The sequence below is a fragment of the Rattus norvegicus genome, chromosome 20, assembly GCF_036323735.1.
Source record: "Rattus norvegicus strain BN/NHsdMcwi chromosome 20, GRCr8, whole genome shotgun sequence".
Classification (NCBI taxonomy): Eukaryota; Metazoa; Chordata; class Mammalia; order Rodentia; family Muridae; genus Rattus; species Rattus norvegicus.
In genome coordinates, this window is record NC_086038.1 from 45,244,231 (window position 1) to 45,265,430 (window position 21,200).

At 46.7% G+C, this 21,200-nt stretch overlaps 1 protein-coding gene and 1 long non-coding RNA gene across 5 annotated transcripts in view; one reads left to right on the plus strand and one right to left on the minus strand.

Annotated features, from left to right (window-relative positions):
- Nucleotides 1-718: 718 nt before the first annotated feature.
- LOC120098816 (uncharacterized) lies at nucleotides 719-2,486 on the plus strand. Of its 2 annotated transcripts, none has more exons than XR_005497370.2 (2): nucleotides 719-1,602; nucleotides 2,285-2,486. It is a non-coding gene; the product is annotated as an uncharacterized LOC120098816 (long non-coding RNA). The 2 variants fall into 2 exon arrangements; XR_010060893.1 differs by having other exon boundaries at nucleotides 719-1,469.
- Nucleotides 2,487-6,058: 3,572 nt separating this feature from the next.
- The window catches only part of Amd1 (adenosylmethionine decarboxylase 1), a 74,651-nt gene continuing 59,509 nt past the window's right edge, over nucleotides 6,059-21,200 (minus strand). For 2 of the 3 annotated variants that reach the window (XM_063279557.1, NM_031011.4), the window contains 7 exons: nucleotides 13,765-13,851; nucleotides 12,543-12,669; nucleotides 11,471-11,573; nucleotides 10,281-10,323; nucleotides 8,934-9,171; nucleotides 8,678-8,833; nucleotides 6,059-8,037 (listed from right to left, as the gene is read on the minus strand). In XM_063279557.1, the coding sequence (XP_063135627.1) occupies nucleotides 7,900-8,037; nucleotides 8,678-8,833; nucleotides 8,934-9,171; nucleotides 10,281-10,323; nucleotides 11,471-11,573; nucleotides 12,543-12,669; nucleotides 13,765-13,851 (892 nt within the window). In that variant the 3' untranslated portion in view covers nucleotides 6,059-7,899. Of the gene's footprint in view, nucleotides 8,038-8,677; nucleotides 8,834-8,933; nucleotides 9,172-10,280; nucleotides 10,324-11,470; nucleotides 11,574-12,542; nucleotides 12,670-13,764; nucleotides 13,852-20,753; nucleotides 21,194-21,200 lie in introns of those variants that run through there. The other variant, XM_063279558.1, reaches the window with a different exon arrangement.

Genomic DNA, 21,200 nt, shown 5'->3' on the forward strand with positions numbered 1-21,200 from the left:
CACAAGGCCCTGGGTTCGGTCCCCAGCTCCAAAAGAAAAGAGAGAAAAAAAAAAAAAAAAAAGAAATATCCTGATTCACGACACGCTGTTCTGTCATTATACTAACTTCTCGAGACTAGATTCAAGAACGTGGAATTCAGGGCAACCCAAATCTGTGTCCCACTCATATTTGGCTCCAGAATAAGATAACTATTTTCTCTGAGGTGAGGGTTGTGAGGTAGCTGTGAATTATGTATGCCTTTAATCCCAGCACTGGGGAGGCAGAGGTTTCTGAGATTTCTGAGTTCAAGACCAACTTGATCTACACAGAAACAGAGCTGTGTTTTCTGTGTTTACAGGATACAGGAGAACGTCTTCATAAACAGGAAACTGAACAACCAAAATTCGGGGTCACTAGCTCATCTGGATTGTCAATCTTCAGGAGTTGGCTGTCATGCAATGTCCTCTGGGCAGCCTGCCCATTACCAGGCAAGCATTCACCTAGCTTGCCTTTGAGGATCTCCATCTGGGTGTTGCTGGTGGTCCCCCAGGAGCTCCTGCTGACCCGTCCTTCAGGCCTAGCACTGGGCACTGAACATTTCCCCTTAACATCTCACCACGTCAGTCACCTTGCTTTCGAGAATGCTAATGACCCCTTCCAGCTGTTATGAGCATATCCTGCAGCTCCGTGATGTCCTTGCTGCACCCCACAATCTTCTCAGCGTGGGCCAGTTCAGTTTTTACTTATATTGTGTTTATTATCAATTCGTTCATTGGTTTTTATGTCTGTGTGTGTTTTGCCTGAATGTATATGCAATCATGGCATAGCTGGTACCTGCAGCGGCCAAAAGAAGATATAGGATCCCTAAGACTTGGATTATAGATGATTGTGAGCCTCCATGAGGATGCTGAGATTCAAACCTGAGTCCTCTTTAAGTTCTTAACAACTGAGCCACCTCTCCAGCTGCTTATTTATTTATTCCTAACACTTTTACTCCTGTATATGTGTATCTTTATGTGAGCACACACACGTGTATGAGGGTGCTCAGAGAGGTCAGAGCTGGAACTAAATAGGTGGTTGTGAGCTAGTATGAGTGCTAGACATCAGACTCTGGTCCTCTGCAAGGACAGCAAATACTCTTTTTTTTTTTTTTTGGAGCTGAGGACCGAACCCAGGGCCTTGAGCTTGCTAGGCAAGCGCTCTACCACTGAGCTAAATCCCCAACCTCAGCAAATACTATGAGTCACTGTGATGGTTTGCATATGCTTGGCCCAGGGAGTGACACTATTAGAAGGTGTGGCCTTGTTGGAGGAAGTGTGTCACTGTGGGGGTGCACTTGGAGACCCTCCTCCTAGCTGCCTGGGGATGCTCAGTCTGCTCCTGGCTTCCTTCAGATGAAGATGTAGAACTCTCAGCTCCTCCTGCACCAGGCCTGCCTGGACACTGCCATGCTCCTGCCTTGATGACAATGGACTGAACCTCTGAACCTGTAAGCCAGCTCCAGTTAAATGTTGTCCTTTATAAGACTTGCACTGGTCATGGTGTCTGTTCACAGCAGTAAAACCCTGACTAAGACAGTCGTCACCTCTCCATGCCCTTTGGATTGCATTTAAACTCAGCAGGTACCACTCCCAGCCTTGTCCTGTTACTGGTTGTTCTCCATAGCCTCCCACATGTATTTATTGAAGGTGACTGTCCCTTCTGTTTCTACTTTTCCTGTTGTTTCAGGCTATATTTTAAATTAGTGGCGCAGATGATGACAAATTCACTCCTATAGGCCTTGAGTAGCTCATCAGGGTTGGGCAGGGAGGACAAACAGCCTGGTTCTATGTTCTTGGTAGACATGTGGTCAAAGGAGGAGCCATGACATTGTTCCACAGAGGCCATCAGACACGACCTCACTATGTAGCCTTGGCTGGCCTGGAGCTCACTATGTAGGCCAGGTTGCCCTCAAACTCCCAGAGATCTGCCTGTCTCTGTCTCTAGAGAGCTGGGGTTACAGATGTGTACCCCACACCCACCAGCTGTGAACGCAATTTATAATAGCACCTTCTGCAGGCCACATCTCTAAGAGCTCTAGGGTGTTATTACAGATGCCACAGGTAAGGTTAGGACAGTCAGTCAGTGGCTGATGAGAACAGGAGGGGGAAACTGGATGGCCAGCTCAGTGTAAAACAGCCCTAAAGAAAAGGGCTTGGTTTCTTGGTCAAAAGCCGAAGTGTCCTTGAGAAATTCTGTAGCCCCATTCAGTGGGAGGTACCATAAAGGGGTGTGGCTTCTTCTCTGTCTTTTTCCCTTTTTCAGAAACCACACTGAGAATGTGACCAAAACCCACAAGGACCTGGACACCTGGAATGAGAACTTGGACTGACAGCTCACTGCGCCCATATTCTTTGTCCTGGAAAGCCTTGCTAAGTCCGAGGCAGTAAGACTGCTTGATACTCCAATCCATGCGCCTCCAGACGGGAGCTCGGACCTCTCCCTGCAATAAATAAAGTGTTCCGTGTCTCCCTCTGTGATCCGTGAACCTCATGAGACAAAACCCCAGAAACGTGCTGGGTTGGGATAGCTTTGGTGCCCACTGAGTTTCTGGGACCCCAGCCTCTCGAGCTAAGCACCACAGAGATGAGAAAGGGCTTCAATACTCTTGTCTTAGTCAGGGTTTGTATTCCTGTACAAAACATCATGACCAAGAAGCAAGCTGGGGAGGAAAGGGTTTATTCAGCTTACACTTCCATATTTTCCCCTGGTTTACTTATACCCGATCACAGCGATCACAGCCTCGCTTCCCTCCTTTCCCCCAAGTCCCACCTTCTCACCCCTCCCCCATCCTCCCATCTCTTTTTCCTCAGAAAAAGGGAGGCTTCCCTAGTGGGTACCACCCTACCCTGGTACATCAAGTTGCAGTAGGACTAACAACATCCTCTTTCACTGAGACCAGACAAGGCAGCCCCCAAAGGTAGGCAACAGAGTCAGAGACAGCCCCCACTCTAATTGCTAGGGGGACCCACAAGAAGACCAAGTGCACACCTGCTACACCTGTGTGCGGAGCCTACGTCCAGCCCAGGCATGCTCTTCGGCTGGTGGTTCAGTCTCTGAGAGCACCCGTGGACCCAGGTTAGTTGACTCTGTAGGTCTTCTTGTTGGTGTCCTTGACCCCTCCGGCTCCCTCAACCCTTCCCTTCACTCTTCCACAAGACTTCCCAAGCTCCACCTATTGTTTGGCTGTGGGTCTCTGCATCTGTTTCCTTCCGCTGCTGGGTAAAACCTCTCAGAAGACAGTTATGCTAGGCTCCTGTCTGCAAGCATAGCAGGGTAATCAGTAATAGTGTCAGGGACTGGGCTCTCTCTCCTGTGGTTTGGGTCTCAAGTTGGACCAGTCACTGGTTGGCCAATCCCTTGATCTCTGATTCATTTTAATCCCTGTACTTCTTGTATACAGATTCTTCTATGCCAATCTTAATTACTAATATTAATTCTCACATCATGCCACACAGTAAATGTCTGCATATGTATGACTCACAGAATGAATACATGTTAAAGGAGCTACAGCAGAGCTGTTTTCTCTGCCAGTCAGACCTGAGCCAGGAGGGACCCATGCTGGCACTGCTAGAGTTGGGTTCAAGAGCAAAGCCAGAGTCCAGAAAAGCTGGACGAGGCTCAGAGTAGGAAAGCCCTAACTGGGGAGCAGGAGGATGGGCAGGCAGTTGAGCAGGCCACATCAACTATGGGGGACACATGAGTGGAGAGTCTTCTAGGGCCATGCACAGGCTGGAAAGCGACTGTCTGTTTCAACATGGAGTAAGGCACAGCCTGATCTCAACAGTAATCGTGCTTGAAGCAGGTACTGATGTTTCCTTAAAGACCATGCAATGCTTGGTCACTAGATGAGAGCCTCACTGAGCCTAACTTCCTGATACAAGAAAGGTCAGATAGCAAAGCAGCTACAGTTCTGTAATACCTACCAAAGGCCTTTACCCCAACGCAGGAACGTGGTTTTTTTCCTTTGTGCTTTTCTCTTTGGTGTTGGGAATCGTTTCAGGACTCAGACAGGCTGGTATTGTGTCAACTGCACCACATCTCCCAAGCTACTGTTTTAAATGGGAGATCCACACTGAATGTCGTCTAAGGGACCAAAACTGCTCTTTCAGGAAGTGATGTTATCACTTTTAAGTTCACATGCATTTTAATGTCATTTCTTTCCAAATACAAACTTCTAAAATGTTTCTAAAATTGTTCTACTATTGCAGTTTCTCAAGTTTTTTGAACTTGTTCCTTCCTCTTCAGGGTATGCCGTACAAAAACCGGGAAATGACTGGCCCCCACCCCCATCTTGTCTCTCCCCTTGTTTTCATTCTTTGCATCCAAAAATGTATGAAACAGGCACAGTGGTGCTCTTTAGTCCCAAGTCTTCAAAGGTAGGGCAGAGGCAGGTAGACCTGTGGTTTAAGGCCAGCCTGATCTATCTACAATGTAATTTCCACCCAGCCAGCGCTATAAAGTGACACCCTTCCCCCCGGCCCCCAAATCCAAACAAGCAAACTAAAAAAGGTCTTACAGCTCAAGGTCCCTGCTACCAGACCTACCATGTGGTTTGAAAGGGAATGGCCATTTGGAATATTTAGCTTGTAGCCTTGTTGGAGTAGGCGTGGCCTTTTTTAGAGGAAGTCTGTCCCTGAGGGGCGGGCTCTGCTGCCTCAAGTGATGTACAACTCTCAGCTCCTTCTCCAGCACCATGTTTGCCGGAACGTCACAGTGTTTCTTGCCCTGATGCTAAGACTACACTTCTGGAACGGTAAGCCACCTAGTCCTTTAGAGAGGACTAGAGTTTAAAGTTCTCATCACATGCTGGCTCCTCAGTGTTCACACAGCACTTGGTGTGTTGCCACTTCATGTTAACCATGGTCTCTTCTCCATCTTATTTCCTCTTCGTCTGTCCTGAATGTCACATCCTGTCATCCCAGAGGTCTTGTCTGCTTCTTCTACACTGTGTAGTGCCAATGACACTTAGCACTTTTTATTCTTAACGCGTCAGGGCTCGGCCCTATGAGCAACACTTACTGCATGATCTCGCACTGTGTGTAAGGGGGCATACATGGAGCTAGCAGCTGGTGGGAGATGGTCCTCACGTAGGCCACCAGCCTTGGTGGGCAGCCTCTTTATTCCACTCCAATGTTCAATGCACAGGTAAGGGCGGACTGTTTGCCAGACATCCATGTAAGGCCCCTGTATGTGTCCAAGACTCTGGTGTCACCAAAACCACACAGCGGTATACTCTGGGAATTTTAATGTCAAAGTTAACAGCAATTGCTTGGCCTTCTGACCACCTATCACACAGGGACCAGCACTTTTTGACCAAAGGAAACAGAAAACCAGAAGTCAGGAAGGAAAGTACAGAACTCAAGAGAAACAAGCAATTCATGGGATGACGGCCTCTGAAGGCACAGAACAAGCAGAGTCAGCAGCACCTCTCCCATTACAGCAGGAGAATGGGGAGCCAGACAGAATCAGCACATTTCTGTCAGAATAAAACTAGGATGTCTATTCTTAGGAGGTGGTACATACACACAGCCATAGCACTCAAGTGAGCCTCTTGCCTTGGGCTACTTCAAGCCTAGAGTAATTCTAAACCCTCCTCTTAGTTTTTAAAGATTTATTTAATGTGTACGTGTACACTGTAGCTGTCTTCAGACACACCAGAAGAGGGAATCTGGTCCCATTACAGGTGGTTGTGAACCACCATGTGGCTGCTGGGAATTGAACTCAGGACCTCTGGAAGAACAGTCAGTGCTCTTAACTGCTGAGCTGTCTCTCCAGCCACACTCCCACACCCCCTTTTCCTTAAACAGAAAACCAGCAAGGTATCTTCTAACATAAGCCCATCTCATCAAAATCAAAGTATCTTTGCCTACTTTCAGCTTACTAGACACTTTAAAATGACCAAGAGCTGATGTACTTGCCAAACTTCAATAGAACATTGTATATGCAGCCCTACTGAGCTTAATTAAGGTTGTCACTCCTACCGTCAAATGTTTGAAATCCTCCGTGTTTTGGTTAAGCAGACACCAAACAGAAAACTTTCTGGATGTTACTAGACAATTAAGCAAACTTTTATTGAAGCTTACATTGTGGTACAGAAATACATTTCAGCTGATTAAAAGTCCAACACCAACAAAGAAATTATGGCACCAAAACTTCCCCGCCTGTAATCACACTAGATCACTAGTCCGCCTTCTGTTTTTTTTTTTTTTTTTTCCTGGGCTTTTTTCCACGCAAACCCTATGCAATTTCCAACATTAGAATTCTTAATTTCGTAAGATGGGGGAGTCAGACCTCAAGCCAAAATCTACTGGGTTACAAGACCCAGCTCAAATAAGCACTGGCCCTCCAAACAGCAATTCAAACTAGGTGTGCTGTGCTCATTACAGAACAGACCGATGAAGCGGACTGAAGGCTTCCCCAACGAAGCGTTCAATCAACACTGCGTAAAGTAAAAATCCAGACAGTGTTCCAACCACTTGATTTCAAACCAAGTAGACTCCATGCTTAGAAACGCTAAAAAAGTGTTTCGTTCGTTATAAATACGGAAGGAACAAGGCATCATTGCGCCAGTCCAGAAACTGCCAAGGAAACAGTGGGAGGGCAATAAATAGGGAACTTCGTCTAGTTTGCTCTTTTCTGCTTAAAAATGCCACTAACAGGCCAGCTCTTGAAAGCCCGCATCTCTGGTGCCATTAACTGTCAGAATACCGTGCTGTTTCTCCATTCTCCAGGCCCAGTAACCCGGAGAGTCCTCCCTGCGGCCGATCAGCCGTTCATTTGAGCATCTGAACGCCATGGTGAAAGACCAGAGAGAACAGCTGACATTAGGACAGGCGGGAAGTACAGACTCTCCTCTGAGCGGAAACTTCCTTTAGTAAAGTGGTGGCAATGGCGGCACTTACCGAGGTGAGAATCCTTAGGGTTAGATTTCTGCTCTGACTTGGTGGGCATCCCTATCACTGCTCAGTGAGTTAGTGAAGGCATGGTGGGCACTCCACTGTGAGAGCTCGGAGTGCACTGCACAGCCCATCACTGCCATGGGTTGGTTCTCCTTGCTCACCCCCGGGATACTTTCACTTCCATCATTTATCTTCCACAGAAGGGCATGCCAATAGCAAGGCCACATTCTACATCTTAGGGAAAAATGAGCAAGGGACCGTCTCTGAGCTCCCATCTGGGATGAAGATTACAATGTAAGCCCACAGTGTGACCGTGTATTGCTTCATCAGGGGTAGTGAAAAAACCATAGGACTATAAATGCAGGAGCAATTACTAAAACAGTAGAACACAAAACAAGCAACTGGAATCATTTCCTTACAAAGACTCAACTTGTGGAAGAAAACTTTAATTGCCATTGCATAAGACACCTGTATGAAGTAGAAATCGGTTTTGAACATTAGTAGAGAATATGCTCTAGAAAGTGGAGGTAACTGGATGTAAAAACTCTGGCAGCAAATAGAACAGTCGCCAATGGTCAGCTGAGGCCGCATCTAATGGGGACGAAAGCCTTGTCTGTGGGGGATTTTGGACGATGCCTGCAGAAATATTACGCTGTGCATAAACCAAGTCGAATCGTTTTCACAAGTGTCGTAAAGATTCATACAGTCAGAGTTCTTTTCTACATGCACTTCAGTTCCACAGCAAGAGTGGCATAGAACACCTAAACACAGAAGAGAGCATTCATGCAAGATATCTAACTCCTTGATATAATAATGCATACACTTCAAAATGATTACACTATCATTACACCTAGGGCTTTCTGCAGCTACAAGGTGGTGGTCACGGTCAGCATGGCCCCCAGGATCAACATCTAGAAAGCAGCCACCACCTCCTGTGTGTCTTCTCTTTTTGCGTTTTTTCTTTTTCATTTTTCCTAATCAACTCTGTTGTTGCTGTTTCTTAGCAAAACTGGTAAAAACAAAATTGTAATCGTTGAACATAGCGCTCTGGCAATCAAGACGTTTGAAACCGTCAATCTTCTGGGGCGAAGAAAGCACTGTGCGACACTTAGAACTCTGGGAAAAAGAAACAAGCATTAGTACTTCTGACCACCAGCATATTTCCAGACAAAACAGTAATGCCACGAATAGATGTATCTTAAACTGCATTTTGGGCTGGAGAGATGGTTCAGCAGTTAAGAGCACTGACTGCCCTTCCAGAGGTCCTGAGTTCAAATCTCAGCAGCCACATGGTGGCTCACAACCATCTGTAATGGGATCTGATGTTCCCTTCTGGTGCGTCTTAACTGTGCATTTTAAAAGAGTGTGTGTTTGTGTGTACGTGCCCCTGGGCAAAGTGGGCATGCATTTCTCATTGTGAGCCTCCTGCAATGGATGCTGAGATGAATCCGGGTGCCTTAGCTACTGATCTCTCTCCTACCCCAAGGCGTGGCAGTTTGTTTGTTTATCTCCATTTGGGCTGGGAAGCAGGGTTGTCAACAGGGAGATCAGCGGAGCAGGAGCTCATTAAAAGGAGATCCATACAGAACAGGACTGCTAAAAACCTAATGAGCCACCACTGCCAGGCAGCACAGGGAGTGGCCCTGTGACACACAGTGGTAAGATAGGTCACCTTGTAACAACCACACTAGTTGCCTAGCATATATAAGACACTGAATACCCAAAAAGGAAAAAAATAAAACAGAGGTCAAGGTACCTGATTAACAAACAAGGTGGTCACAAATTTTCCTGGCTTGAAGACTTCCACAACTTTCCTGATCAGGTCGTCATAGGAGGTCTGACTTAGGTTTGTTTCAAAGCTAACATAAGAAAATTCTGGTTCTGGAGTGATGTGAATAGTCCAATATGTTCCCTTAGAGAAAAGTTATTAACAGTAAGTTAATATCAAACAAAGGCTGTTACTGACAGACAGGAGAAGACACAAAAATTTATTCAGACTGCGAGCCACTCACATCCGATTTCATTCCATTCATTGAGTAGCCACAAGGATTGAACAGTGTGGCATCAATGACAGAACCTGGTATCAGGTCACGAATTCCACTCTCACGAGTGACATCCTTTGCAGTAACACCATCTTTCATGTAGAACTGGTCCATAACTGCTGGGTCAAGCTCACTCATCAGAATTTCCAGGGTTTGATCTGGCTGATTGATTACTCGGCTCTCTGGGAGATCCAAAGTGTACAGGTACCTATGTACAAGTAAAGCAGGTTTTACTTCAGAGCTGACAGTTTACATAGAAACTGAGTCATAAAAAACAAAACCCAAAAAAGCCCATGCCCCCTCTTCATAATGCCCACCCATATTTTAAAGCCTCATAGCAGCTGCAGTTGCCTGCATGACATCCGCCTGTAGCGGAAAGGGGGTGCTTCCTGAGCTCCCAATCTTCAGGAAAGACTGGCGGCCTCTGAAGTCAGTTTTCTGTAAGCGTTCTATCTATCTAAGGCGGCTGATGGATGAAGCCGTAACTGCATGAGTAGATGTGAGCAATGAACATGTATTATTTCTAGGCAGGGCTTCATTGTAGCTATGGCTGTCCTGGAACTCACTCTGTAGACCAGGTTGATCTCAAACCTAAGAGATCTACCTGCCCTTGCATCCGAGTGCAGTGCAAGATTAAAGGCTTGCACCACCGATGCTTGGCTAAAACTTTTTTTTTTTTTTCCACGTGGAGAGGTTTAATGAGAGAAGAGTAGAAGAAGAGAGGAAAGGCGGCTGGCCATAGGCACTTGGAAGAGGGGGATGAGGACAAGAACAGAGAAATACAAAGAGCAAGAGGGGTAAGAGAGAGTAAGAGGCTTGGCTAAAACTTTAAACGACAGGTTAAGAAGACCAGGTGCAGACCAGGGAAGTTATGGGTAGGAGATGAATGATCAGACAAACAAAACTTGCACAACAACTTCAACAGACATGCTAGCATCCTTTAATTCCATCTCTCAGGACGCAGGCAAAGACACCGACACTGGTCTACAGAGCAGAATTCAAGGCCAGCAAGGCACACAGTGAAACTGCCTCCCACAACAAAATTTCCAACTGTGCTTAAAAACACATTTACAGTATTAAAGGACAATCCCAGGGCCACACACAGGCTAAGTACATTGTACCACTGAGATAGACCTCTCATCTTTTCTTTTTATTTTATTGCCCTAAGTTGACTTTATTGGTCTTGTCCCTCTTGCCTCAGCCTCCAGAATAGCTAGGATTAACTGGGGTAGGTTACTAGGTCTAGCTTAGAACACCCTTCTCCCCTAACCCCACCCCCACATACAAAGGCAACAAAGCCAAACTAAAACCACATACCAACAGTCAGAATTCATACGTCCCATACAATATGCTGCTCCGTCTGTGAGGAAAGAGGACTTTTCTTAAAAACAAATCACTTAATAGCACCAGTGACGGGAAATTAGAGTGAGTCCCAACAGGAAAAACATCTGCGTTGCTGTCTTGTTTCCATGAATGAGTTTACAGGGGCTACATGGGTATTCTATGCCCGCACATCAGAGGCAGCAGATCCATTACCACGCTGGTACCAGCAATCAAGTCTAGGTCCTTTCTAAATCACTCTACACCTCCCCTTTGCTGTGGAGGCATTTTATCTGGCTGCCACTGATGCTGGTGACCTTGTAGAATGCTTACCTTCTTCCTAAAAATCCCACAGGGCACTTTTTTTAGCTGTTTTACTTACATATTCTTCCCAAACGGTTTCCAGATTTCCCTTAGCCCAGTAAACCAACTTGGAAATGGCGCTAAGTTAAGATCCACCCCTCTGGCAGCACGTAGCGTCTGATATCATAACTTACAGGCAAGTGTCTCAAGTCTTATTTCTTTCTTGTAGTGTTGAAGATCAATTCAGGGCCTCATGCATGCTACACGTGTACTCACCACTATTTGTGAGCTGTACATATCTAAGTCTGCAGAACAGGCCGGGTTATGGGCCATGGGGATCCAGTCTCTGCCTCCCTAGCTCCAGCATTAAACCCCTCCAGCCCCAGTACCTGGCGCCTTTGCTTTTATTTTAAATGTAGGTACGGGGATCAGATTTGGGTCCTTGTGAAGCAAGTTCACTTACAACTCCTTGAGCTATCTCCCCGGCCAACTGTTTTTGAAACACGTTCTCACTATCTGGTCCACTCTGGCCCTGAATGTTTAACCTCAAGCATCCCTGCAGTCTACTTAGTCACCATGAGTACGGTGCATGCCCTACTGCCTCACTTGCCACAAACTCACTCTGGCCACATTATTTTCACACGTGCATAATACAACTGTACTGTTTTACCCACACAACTAACATGTCTGAAGTCTTTATAACATCCAGGTAAGCAGAACATAAATAAAATGAACCCCGCAGCATCAAGCAGTGTAAACAACTCCTGGTGTTCCAGGTCAGATCCAGACCAGCACGGGCTATCATGAAACCCATCTTAGAAACAAACACAAAATACCCACCCAGCTCTAAACGGCAAGAGTCATTATACTCTAGGTTTACTTACTTGGGAAAATTGCATTAAGAAACTCGATTTCTTCCTGGAAATTCCGGTGTGGGTACCCTTGGTGAGAAGGCTTCATGAAATTCTTACGAGAATAAAAGAAGCTCTTAAAAAAGAGAGAAAGATCTTTTAAGATTAAAGTTTGTTTCCCAGCACTCATGGAGACTCAAAAGCCACTCTAACTGTAGCCCCAGGGATCTGATGCCCTATTCTGTCCTCATGAGCACTAGGGCACACATATATGTTATAGGCAAGACTCATACAAATTAACAAGCAAGCAAGCAAGCAAGCAAGCAAGCAGGGTCTCATTGTGGAGACCAGTTTGTTCCTCCTGCTCTAGCAGCCCCAAACCAAAGCTGGGATCGCAAGTGTGCAGCCACCAAATCCAGCTTGGAGGACTGGTTTCTGTATATTGACCAAAGCTATGGGACAACATAGATCAATATATTGTGCATGTATGTGTACCATGTGTATATGTGGAGGTCAGAGGACAAATGTGGAGTCACCTCTCCCTCCTTTGGTGGGCTCTGGGGATAAATCGATGACAAACTTGCATGGCAAGTGTTCTCAACAGTCAGCAGCACAATCAAGTGCCAATGCTTAACTTTCTCACAAGGATGGTGGAGTCCTTATCAAATCTATGCTAGGGTGGCAATGGTGGTTCACAGCTCTAGTCTTAGCACTAAGGACACTAAAACAAAGAGGATAAATTTGAGAGCAGCTAGGGCTCCAAAGCCAGCCCCCCCCCCCCCTTCCCACCCCACAAAGCAGGCTGGGTATGCTAACGTGTAATTCCAGAACTCTGGAAGAAAAGGCAGAAGGATTGAGCTTGAGCAAGCCTGGTGAATAACATTTCCTCTATTACAAAACAAAAGAGCCAAAGCCCAGGATTAACCTGGCAGGCAGCAGTTTAGTGACAGCATTTGACTAGCATGTGGAAAGCCTTAGGTTCAATCCCAACCACAGGTGCAAAGAAACCAATTCTGAGATTTTAATGACATTCCATTCCTTGAGGTAAACCATTAAAATCCATCAGAACGGAACTACTCAGTTTACACAATGTCTGCGTACTTACTTGAATCGAGTCAAACCCACTGTAGTCCCTAGCAAGCTTCAACAGGGGAACCAGTGCTTTCAGTAAGAGGGTGGTACCACATGTCTTCAAAATGAAACGTCTCTTGGAGACAAACATGCTACTCTCACTGCAACAGAAAAAGCACAAGGGCATCACCACTGCATCAGGGGTTACCGAGAGTACAATCAGCACGTCTGTTTTTAATCACTGTTGGATGTATTTATGCATTTAACCATCCAAACCAAACTACCACCAAAGTAGAAAAACAATTAGCTTTATATCCTTCTACAGCTTATGACACGCACCCCTCCCTTTCTCACCTCCCAAGTCAGCCTTTGTCTTTCTCTTCCACTCACGGCCATACATGACTATTGGCTGGATTCAGAATGTGTGAGGTTACACACATTTACCTCCATCCGTATAACCTTGCTAATTAGCACACGTTCCAAGTCCAGCCATTTCCCTGCCAGGGTGTGACTTACTTTAGTGTGAACAGTATTTGGCTTTGTGTGACGTTCATTCTCATGTCTGGACACCACACGAGGGCCTGACCAAGCACAGCTCATGTCGCTGTGCCCACTGCTATTCACTACATTCACAGCCCGCCTCGTCATGGGCACCACTGCTCACACACACCACTGTTCTTAACTGCTCCAAGTAGATAAAAAGATTCCTAAGGAAATCAATGTTTTTACTTATTACATCTGTGTGGCATAGTTTGCAAGGCAGTAGTTTGGTAAACATCTGCCTATGCCAAGCACAAACTTAGTTTAAAAAAAAAAGATACTATATTATATACAGTATTTAACCCAAGGCCACTAAGGCCCACCTAAACTAAGCACCCAAAGTGTTTATTGATTAAATTGACTTCATACCAATTTTAAAAGGTTAACAATAATGGCTTTTGTATATACACTAATACAGCAACCTGGTTGTAATGAGCAAAGTTTCAAACCTTGGCAGAGATCAGTAAGAGTGGGGTAGATATTAGAATACAGACATTGTACTTATCATTCCTTATCTTTCATCCGACAGATACTGCTGCTAACCATGTGGGAAATATGGCCACAGTCACAACGAGCTGCCAGGCAAGGCTTAAAACAAAAACCTACCTAGAAACACAGGTCACAGTCCATACCAGATGGTAAGCTGAAGAACTAAAGCAAGGATCGCAGGAGCGCACGGACGGCTACTTACTCAGGCCACGCTGCACAGCACCTACCTGAGTACATAAGCTTCCTGCTTGTCAGTCTTTGTCACACTTATGATTGAGCACTGCACATCCTTCAGAAGGACATCCCACTCGGATCTGTCACCAACAAACACAGTGATTACGGTGCTTATCTCCACCACCTTCCTGTTCAAGAAAACCTTTGCCCCCCACTGCTAGAGACTGAACCCCAGTCCAAGATAGGCAAGCAGCACCCTGCCCAGGTTCTATTTCTAGTTTTTAATAGAGATATTAACGCAGTGACTAAGACCATTTGTCCATTTACTTACTTTGAGACAGGACTGTCCTGGGCATGTATCATGTACACAGGCTGGCCTCCAGCTCAGATGCACTGTCTATGCACTACACACATGCAGTGCCCACAGGAGCCATAGCAGGGTGTCAGACCCTTAGGAACGGAAGTTCCAGACAGTTGTGAGCTGCCACATGGTGGCTGAGACTCAACCTCTTTATCAGGGAGTAATTTCTCCACCCACTATCTAAGCAAATCTCACACGCGCGCGTGACACACTCACACTCACACACACTCCACATACTTCCTTGTTGGGGTCTGAGGCCTTTACATGAGGTACAAACACCCTTGGCCTTATGTTGCCAAGGGCCTCCTCAGTAGCAGCTGTCCCGTGTAGGAAACACTGGCCCGGGTGCTAGAGTAGTGTGTGATCCTAACGGGCTACTGTCTCTGCCGGCCACCAGTTCCAACACTACGCTAACATCTGAAATCAGACATACAAACAGACCAACGAGTGCAGCAGTTACTACAGGCAGGCATCCCTACTGCACTGTTTTCTAATAATGGTACCCCAGGGTACTTCCTAAACAGACAACACCAGCAACAGAGCTTTCCCATCCAAGAGTCACCATGCCTCGTAATGTTAGAGCACATCACTGCTCCAAGGCAGATAAATCTCTCATGAAACTGCTCAGTTCTGCCTTTAATCGACACAAATAACCATATACACGGATAGACTACTGTAGGTTCTAGTAAGGCTCTGCACACACACACACACACGGGGGCGGGGGGGTTGGGGGGATGTGCTACTGTGGTCAACTGTTTCAATCTGGTTTTTGTTTGAGACCGGGTCTAACTGTATAGCCCTGGCTGTCCTTCACTTACTCGCCTCTGCCTCCCAAGTCTGGATCCCAGGCATGTTTCCCATCATACTGTGCCCACATGCACAGTGTGTACTGCCTTTAATTCTATGTCTTGAGCTTCTGGCTCTAAGTGCATGAGCCTTCATACATAATCACTTGGTTGATAACTCCAACTGTTTGACCTGAGACCTTTATTCAACTGCTTCCTTTCATTCCAAGACAGAAAAAAAATGAGGACTACTTTGAGTATCACTGTCACTTGAGGTAGAAGCATGCCGGGTTGCTACAACGGAGGAAGCACAATAAAGTTGTCTTAGGTTGAACAGCATAGGCAAAGCCAGGCATTGTGCTCAGTGCCCGTGAATAGGCTTATAACCTAGCACCAGAGAGGCTATGGCAGCTACAAGCCAACCCCAACCTCACAATACTCAGGACCCACCCAGCACACATAAGGTGAGCTCCAACCCAGCTTGCCCTTCAAAGTAAAAATGCGCACGATTAGAGTATGACCTGCCCCACCCAGTAAGGTTTAGAACACTGTCCCAGTGCAACTTTCAGTAGCTTAGAAAAAGAAAATTCCACCAAATCCTATAAATAGATAAACCAAGGAAGGGCATGTTAGCATTAGTCATAAATATTCTTACCATTCTAAGTCAAGTGCTAAAAAGGTTCAAAAGGACCTGGGTCTGATTTCCAGCACCCACAACTGAGGCCCATTAACTGGAACTCCAGTTTCAGTGTTATGCATGCAGGCAGAAAACCCAAATTATACATGAAACACTTTAAAGGTTGTTGATGAGGCCCGAGGGAAAGGGTTGCTTGGTTTAACAAGTACAGGTTACACAAGCTTAAGGACTGATGAGAGCTTATCTGGAGAAATTAACTATACACTGCACACATACAGACCTTTATCTCTTGCTCTACCACACCATTAGTCTTCGTCATCTTTACCCTGCGTAAGTATACATACTTATTTATGGATAAGTAAGCTGTAGACATTTAACAAAGCCCACAGGAAATCACAACAGTACTGGTGGGAGAGGGAATGAGATCAGACAGAGCAGTCACACTCTAGTCACCTCAAAGGCTGATAAAACCATGGCACAGACTCCCAGACCCAGCTGGGCGGAGATCTCCACCAAGTTGTCCAGAGATCTCAACTCACAAACCTAAGTGGTTACACTGCATATCACTCCCCAAGTGGCTGGTTTCAAAGTCCAGTTTACCTAGTGACTGTTTAAAACTCAACTGACGCCAAAGTAGTGAGCACAAAGCCTGACTAAGTCAAGTCTGTTTCCGAGTCATACTATACTCAGATCACCTAACCCTAACTAACCCAATAATTACTCCACATGTCAAAAGTAACTGAGGGAAGGATTATGGCTACTTACAGGACATCCCATGCTCTTTTGGCCTCCGAGGGCACCTGCATGCACGCACACAAACCTCTAAACCAAACTTGTCCCCAATTTATCTGTGCTATTTTCTCTATTGCTGCCAGTATGCTCAGTGTATACTTCTTACATTGAGATTAAAAAGATGACTCAATGGTGATTGTAGCACCTGCGTTTGACCCCAGAACCAGAGGGGAAAGGGCGATGGGAAGAACAGAGCTGTGCTAGCTGCCCTCTGCCCCACAGGAAGAAACACTTGCACACGTGCAGCACAAAACAGCTGCTGTGGGAAGCTCACACTAAAAGGGTTTCTGGCAACGCACTGTAAATTCTGTGTAAAACGACCAGAAAGAACTCCTATACCCGTGTAACAGTAGTCAAAGAAATGAGCTCAGAAAGTATGATCTTTAACAACGACAATCCTTTACTCAAAATTTTATCTTGCTTATAATGTCCCTTAAAGCAGGCTAAGAATATCCCACCAATTCTAAATATTACTTCTACCATCAATTTAAAAGTCTCTAATATTTTTCAAATAATGCATTTATCTTCTCCATTGCCAGGGGAATTTCCCACCCAACTTAACCTTATTACTGAGAATAGACCAGTCTCATTTTTGGACAGGCTTCCACTGTTGGTCTGTATGGTCAAGTGGATTCTAAAGCCCACCCCACACAGACCGTTCCTCCCTCAGCCATCTATCTACATCACCCACACCACACACCTCTCCATCCAGTCAAGTCATTGTTTAAACCAACTGCATCAGCCAAGGTTTCCCTTTGTTAAAGGGTTGCACACTGGGCGACGGCTCAGCCTGATGGCACTGTAGGCTGGGTGCAGCAGCAGGGGGATCCTCACCTCAAAGGCCAACCTGGTTTATATAAACCGAGCTCCAAGACAGACAAGACTGCCAGGACTCTACAGAAAGACCCCTGCCTCCGAATAAATAAATGAACTCAGGCCTCAGCACCCACCATCCAAGTCAGGCAGTTCACATCTGCCTGTAACTCTGGCTAATGGAGCCTGACACCCCCTTCTGACTGCTACCAACACCTAATCAAGTGCACACCCTTCAAATAAAAGCAAAAACAATAAATCAAAGCCTATAAAAGGAATCTCTCATTTGCTTAGGGTATGTCAGAAGACGGAGTACTCTCAAAGGCTAATGTCTTTTGAACTTTGTCTTGGCTTAGAAAGATGGACCCATTTTGCCTAAAGAATCTATTCCCTCACACCACACACAAAATATCCAATCCCATATGTAATATAAAATCAAAACCTTCAGGAGAAAACGTCTTCCAAACTCTGAGATTAGCAAGAACACTTGAATGGGGCCTAACAAGAGTTACCAGAGAAAATTACTACCAACAACTAAACCGTGTGTACACTGGTGGGAGCGGCCAGCTCCCTTCAGACAGGGCTCACTAGCCAGCCCATGGCATTACTTGTCCTGCCTCCCTGCCAGGGTTACAAGAACCAACTTAAAATGACACCTGGGTTCTCCTCAGGGTGCAGGTCCTAGCACTTGGCCAAACGTGAGACAGGGTCCTGCTCTTGCCTAGACTAACCCTAACGCTCCTCCCAAAACCCTACTGCCTTGGTCTCCTGTTGGGATTACAGTGAGCACCACTAGCAGCAGGTGGGGCAGGCCTGAAATCTGAAGACTGGCTACCACCTCAAAACCTAAACTAAATGAAAGAGAAAGTGAGTCCAAAGTGCACGTTACTTTCTAAAGAGCACCTCCAAAAAGACACAAGGTTGAACTGTTTTTGACATTGTAGATCAGGCAATCATCAAGTTCATTAAGATCCACTGCCTCTGAGCTCCAGGATTAAAGGATAAATCACCAAGGTGCACTTGTATACGTCAGAGGACGACTCTTGGGAGGGGTTTCTTTCAACTTTTTATAAGGGTTTGTTTTTGGGGATGAAACTCATTTTCTAGGCTTGTCCATCAAGTACCTTTACCCTGGGTTCTTGCCAGACGACCTTACAAACCTGAATCTGCTTGCACGGTCCTGACCTGCCTGGACCTTGATTATGCAGACGAGGCTAACTTCTACCTCCCTCCTCTGCCTCCCGAATGCAGGGATTAAGAGCTTGTGCCATAATACACCGCAGCCCGCAATGCATTCTTAAAAGGCCTTTCATGCTCCTTTATAAGGCCTCTAATCCACCACTGACCAGTCTTGTCAGATTAGTCTACAGCTCCTAGTTGTACAGAACTGAAATCTTACAGCGTGTGTGCTTGTCAGGTTTCTTTTCTCAGCAGATCTGCTTACATCAGTCAGTCAGTACTCGTGTGTTGCACAGAACAATGGTTCAATTATTGCTGGGTAGCTTTCTCTTATGTGGTTATACAACTATCCACTTGTTTGAATTTGTTTCAGATCTCACCATGTAGCACCTGACTGGCTTGAAACTCACTTGTAGAGCAGCATGGCCTCTGCCTCCCCAGTGCCACCAATTCCTAATGACCTCCCCCCATAGATTTACAGCTTGAGAGCGATCACCAAACTGCTATTAAAACTCTCACGTCATCATAATCAATCGGATCTTAAACAAACGATCAGGCCCGGTCACCTTGTTTAAGGCGTTTCCCTGCTTCTCGTGACGATGCAATCCCTATTTCTAAAGCTACCCTTTGACTAGGCTTGTGTGAAAAGGCTTCAGATTCGGACAGCTTCTTTAACTGCCCACCTGTCTAACCTCAGCCTTTAGTCTCTTCACATTTTGGTAGTTACTGAGTTCAGCACTGACAGGTAAGGACTTTTTGGTTATCAAATTTATTACGCAATACAATGAAGTTAATGAGTTCCAAGACCAGTCAAGGCCACACAGAAAAACTGTCTCGAAGCAACCACCACCCTGAAAGATTGTTTAGCTACATACAACTGCTTCTTGACAACTTTCATACCTAGCATTCTATATTGCGGTTTTCTTCCCCAGCCTTGGCCTAAAAAGGAATAGAATCAAAGGCTGTTAACACCTTAACTACTTACTGTAAATGTCGTTTTTTCATCCCACTACCCATGGTTATTACTTCCATTTCAGAAAAGATGCAAACCTCTGTGAGCCCCTGACTAGGAGATTTATCCTCCGGTTTCCCAGGCACTTTTTTAAAGCCTCTAACAACCAGTGCACCCTCAGCTAGATGGTCACTGAAAAAGCCATCAACTTTCAGTTCTTTCCAACAGACTTCAGCTCCTATGTGATATAACCACATCAAAACAAAACAAAATTTTCAGTTTCTGGTTACACATCCACCCACACATATAAAGGTAGTTTTACAGAAAGCACAGGTCAGTGGTGGGTCTCCCAAGGCAGAGGCAGGTGAATCAGGTCAGCCAGGGCCACACAGAAACCCTGGGTAGGAAAAAAATAGCCTACCTTTAAAAAAGCTCCACCTTTCCTCTACTCTGAAGCCACTTTAATCAAGCGTTACTATATTTTAGCATTAATATATATTATTTTATTCTATCGATGCTTTGCCTACATGTATGTGCCCCACAGGTGTGCAGTGCCTTCAGGAGTCAGAAGAGGGCGTCAGATCCTCCAGAATCCCCCAGAATGGTTGAGCTGCTATGTGGGTGCTGGGAATTGAATCCCGGTCCCCTGGACAGCCAGTGCTCTTAACCTCTGATCCATTTCTAGAATCCCATTCTGGCATTTCCAACTAAGTTGAGAACGAAAACCTTCCCATTATCAAGGAGAAATACTATGTAGATTCATGTCAAGTTCCAAATGTCTTTGTAATTTCCTAGCGCGTCCCTCTTTCAGTCCATCCCGAGATTTTCTAGGAAATAAAATTAACACTGGCTTGTCCTGGCGCCTATCACAATCAGCTTGCCATTTGTAAAAGGAGTAAGGAAGCTTCTCTAGGCTTGCTATGAGAAAACGCGAAAAGTGTTTTGCAACTGAAAATGGCACACGCCTGGCGTGAGGATCGAAAACTGAGACCTCAGCGACACGGGTACATTTCTGCCCTACAATGGAAACGTTTGCAGCAACTACTAAGAACTGCGTTTCCCAGTGTGCCTTAAAGTCTCGGCAGCACGTGGCCGCCTGGATTCTCTTCTCGCTTTTTGTCAGAGGACGGTTGCACCGCGCAGCCAACATTCCTAAAACGCCCATTGGTCCACACCCTGGGGCCAGGCTCCGGAGGGGCCCAGGAGCTCATTGGTCCGCCTCTCAATGAACCGGACCACGCCGGTTCCTCCGCCACTCCAGCCGCATTAGTGCGCCTTAGAGCACAGCGGAGCCCGCATACCCGCCGCCAAAGCCTGCGGCTGGTGTCACCGCCGCCGGGTCCATGCATCCTCGGTGTCACCCGCGCTTCTAAGCTCGATTCTCATAGCGAGGTCACCAACAGCTCTCCGAACCACGTCCCGTGCGGCGTGTGATCGCCCGGGCGTGATTAGGGGCCCCAGGCTTCCTTTGCTTCGGCTTAAGGCATCAAATAAAATAGCTCTCCGGGCTGAGCGGCTCGTACCTCTGGAAAGCAGGCAAACCCTCCTCCACCCCTCCGCGCTCTCCCCGACCTCGCCTCGCCTCCGGAACAGGTTACACAGCCCAAGGTCAGGAGCCTCCGGGGCAAAGCCCAGAGGGTCCCGATGCCTCTGCTGCAGGGCACGTCGGGGCGTCGGCGGGGCCGGGCACTGCGACACGGCCACTCCCGCCCAATCCCACCGCCGGAGCGAGCGCCACGCGCGGCCGCCTACCCCGCGGCGGGAGGCCTGCTCGCCGCCCAGCGGCCCGCCCAACTCGTGCTCCGCCCGCCCCTCACCCGCACGGGCACGCCGAACCGAGCCACACCTGCCGGAGGGCCGCGCGCCCCCCGCCGGGGCCCGGTCTGCTCGGCTCCCCCGTCCGCCGGGGACGTTACCTGAGCACGCGGCCGCGCCGGCCTCCTCTCTTCCCCTCCCCCAGGCGCAGGCGG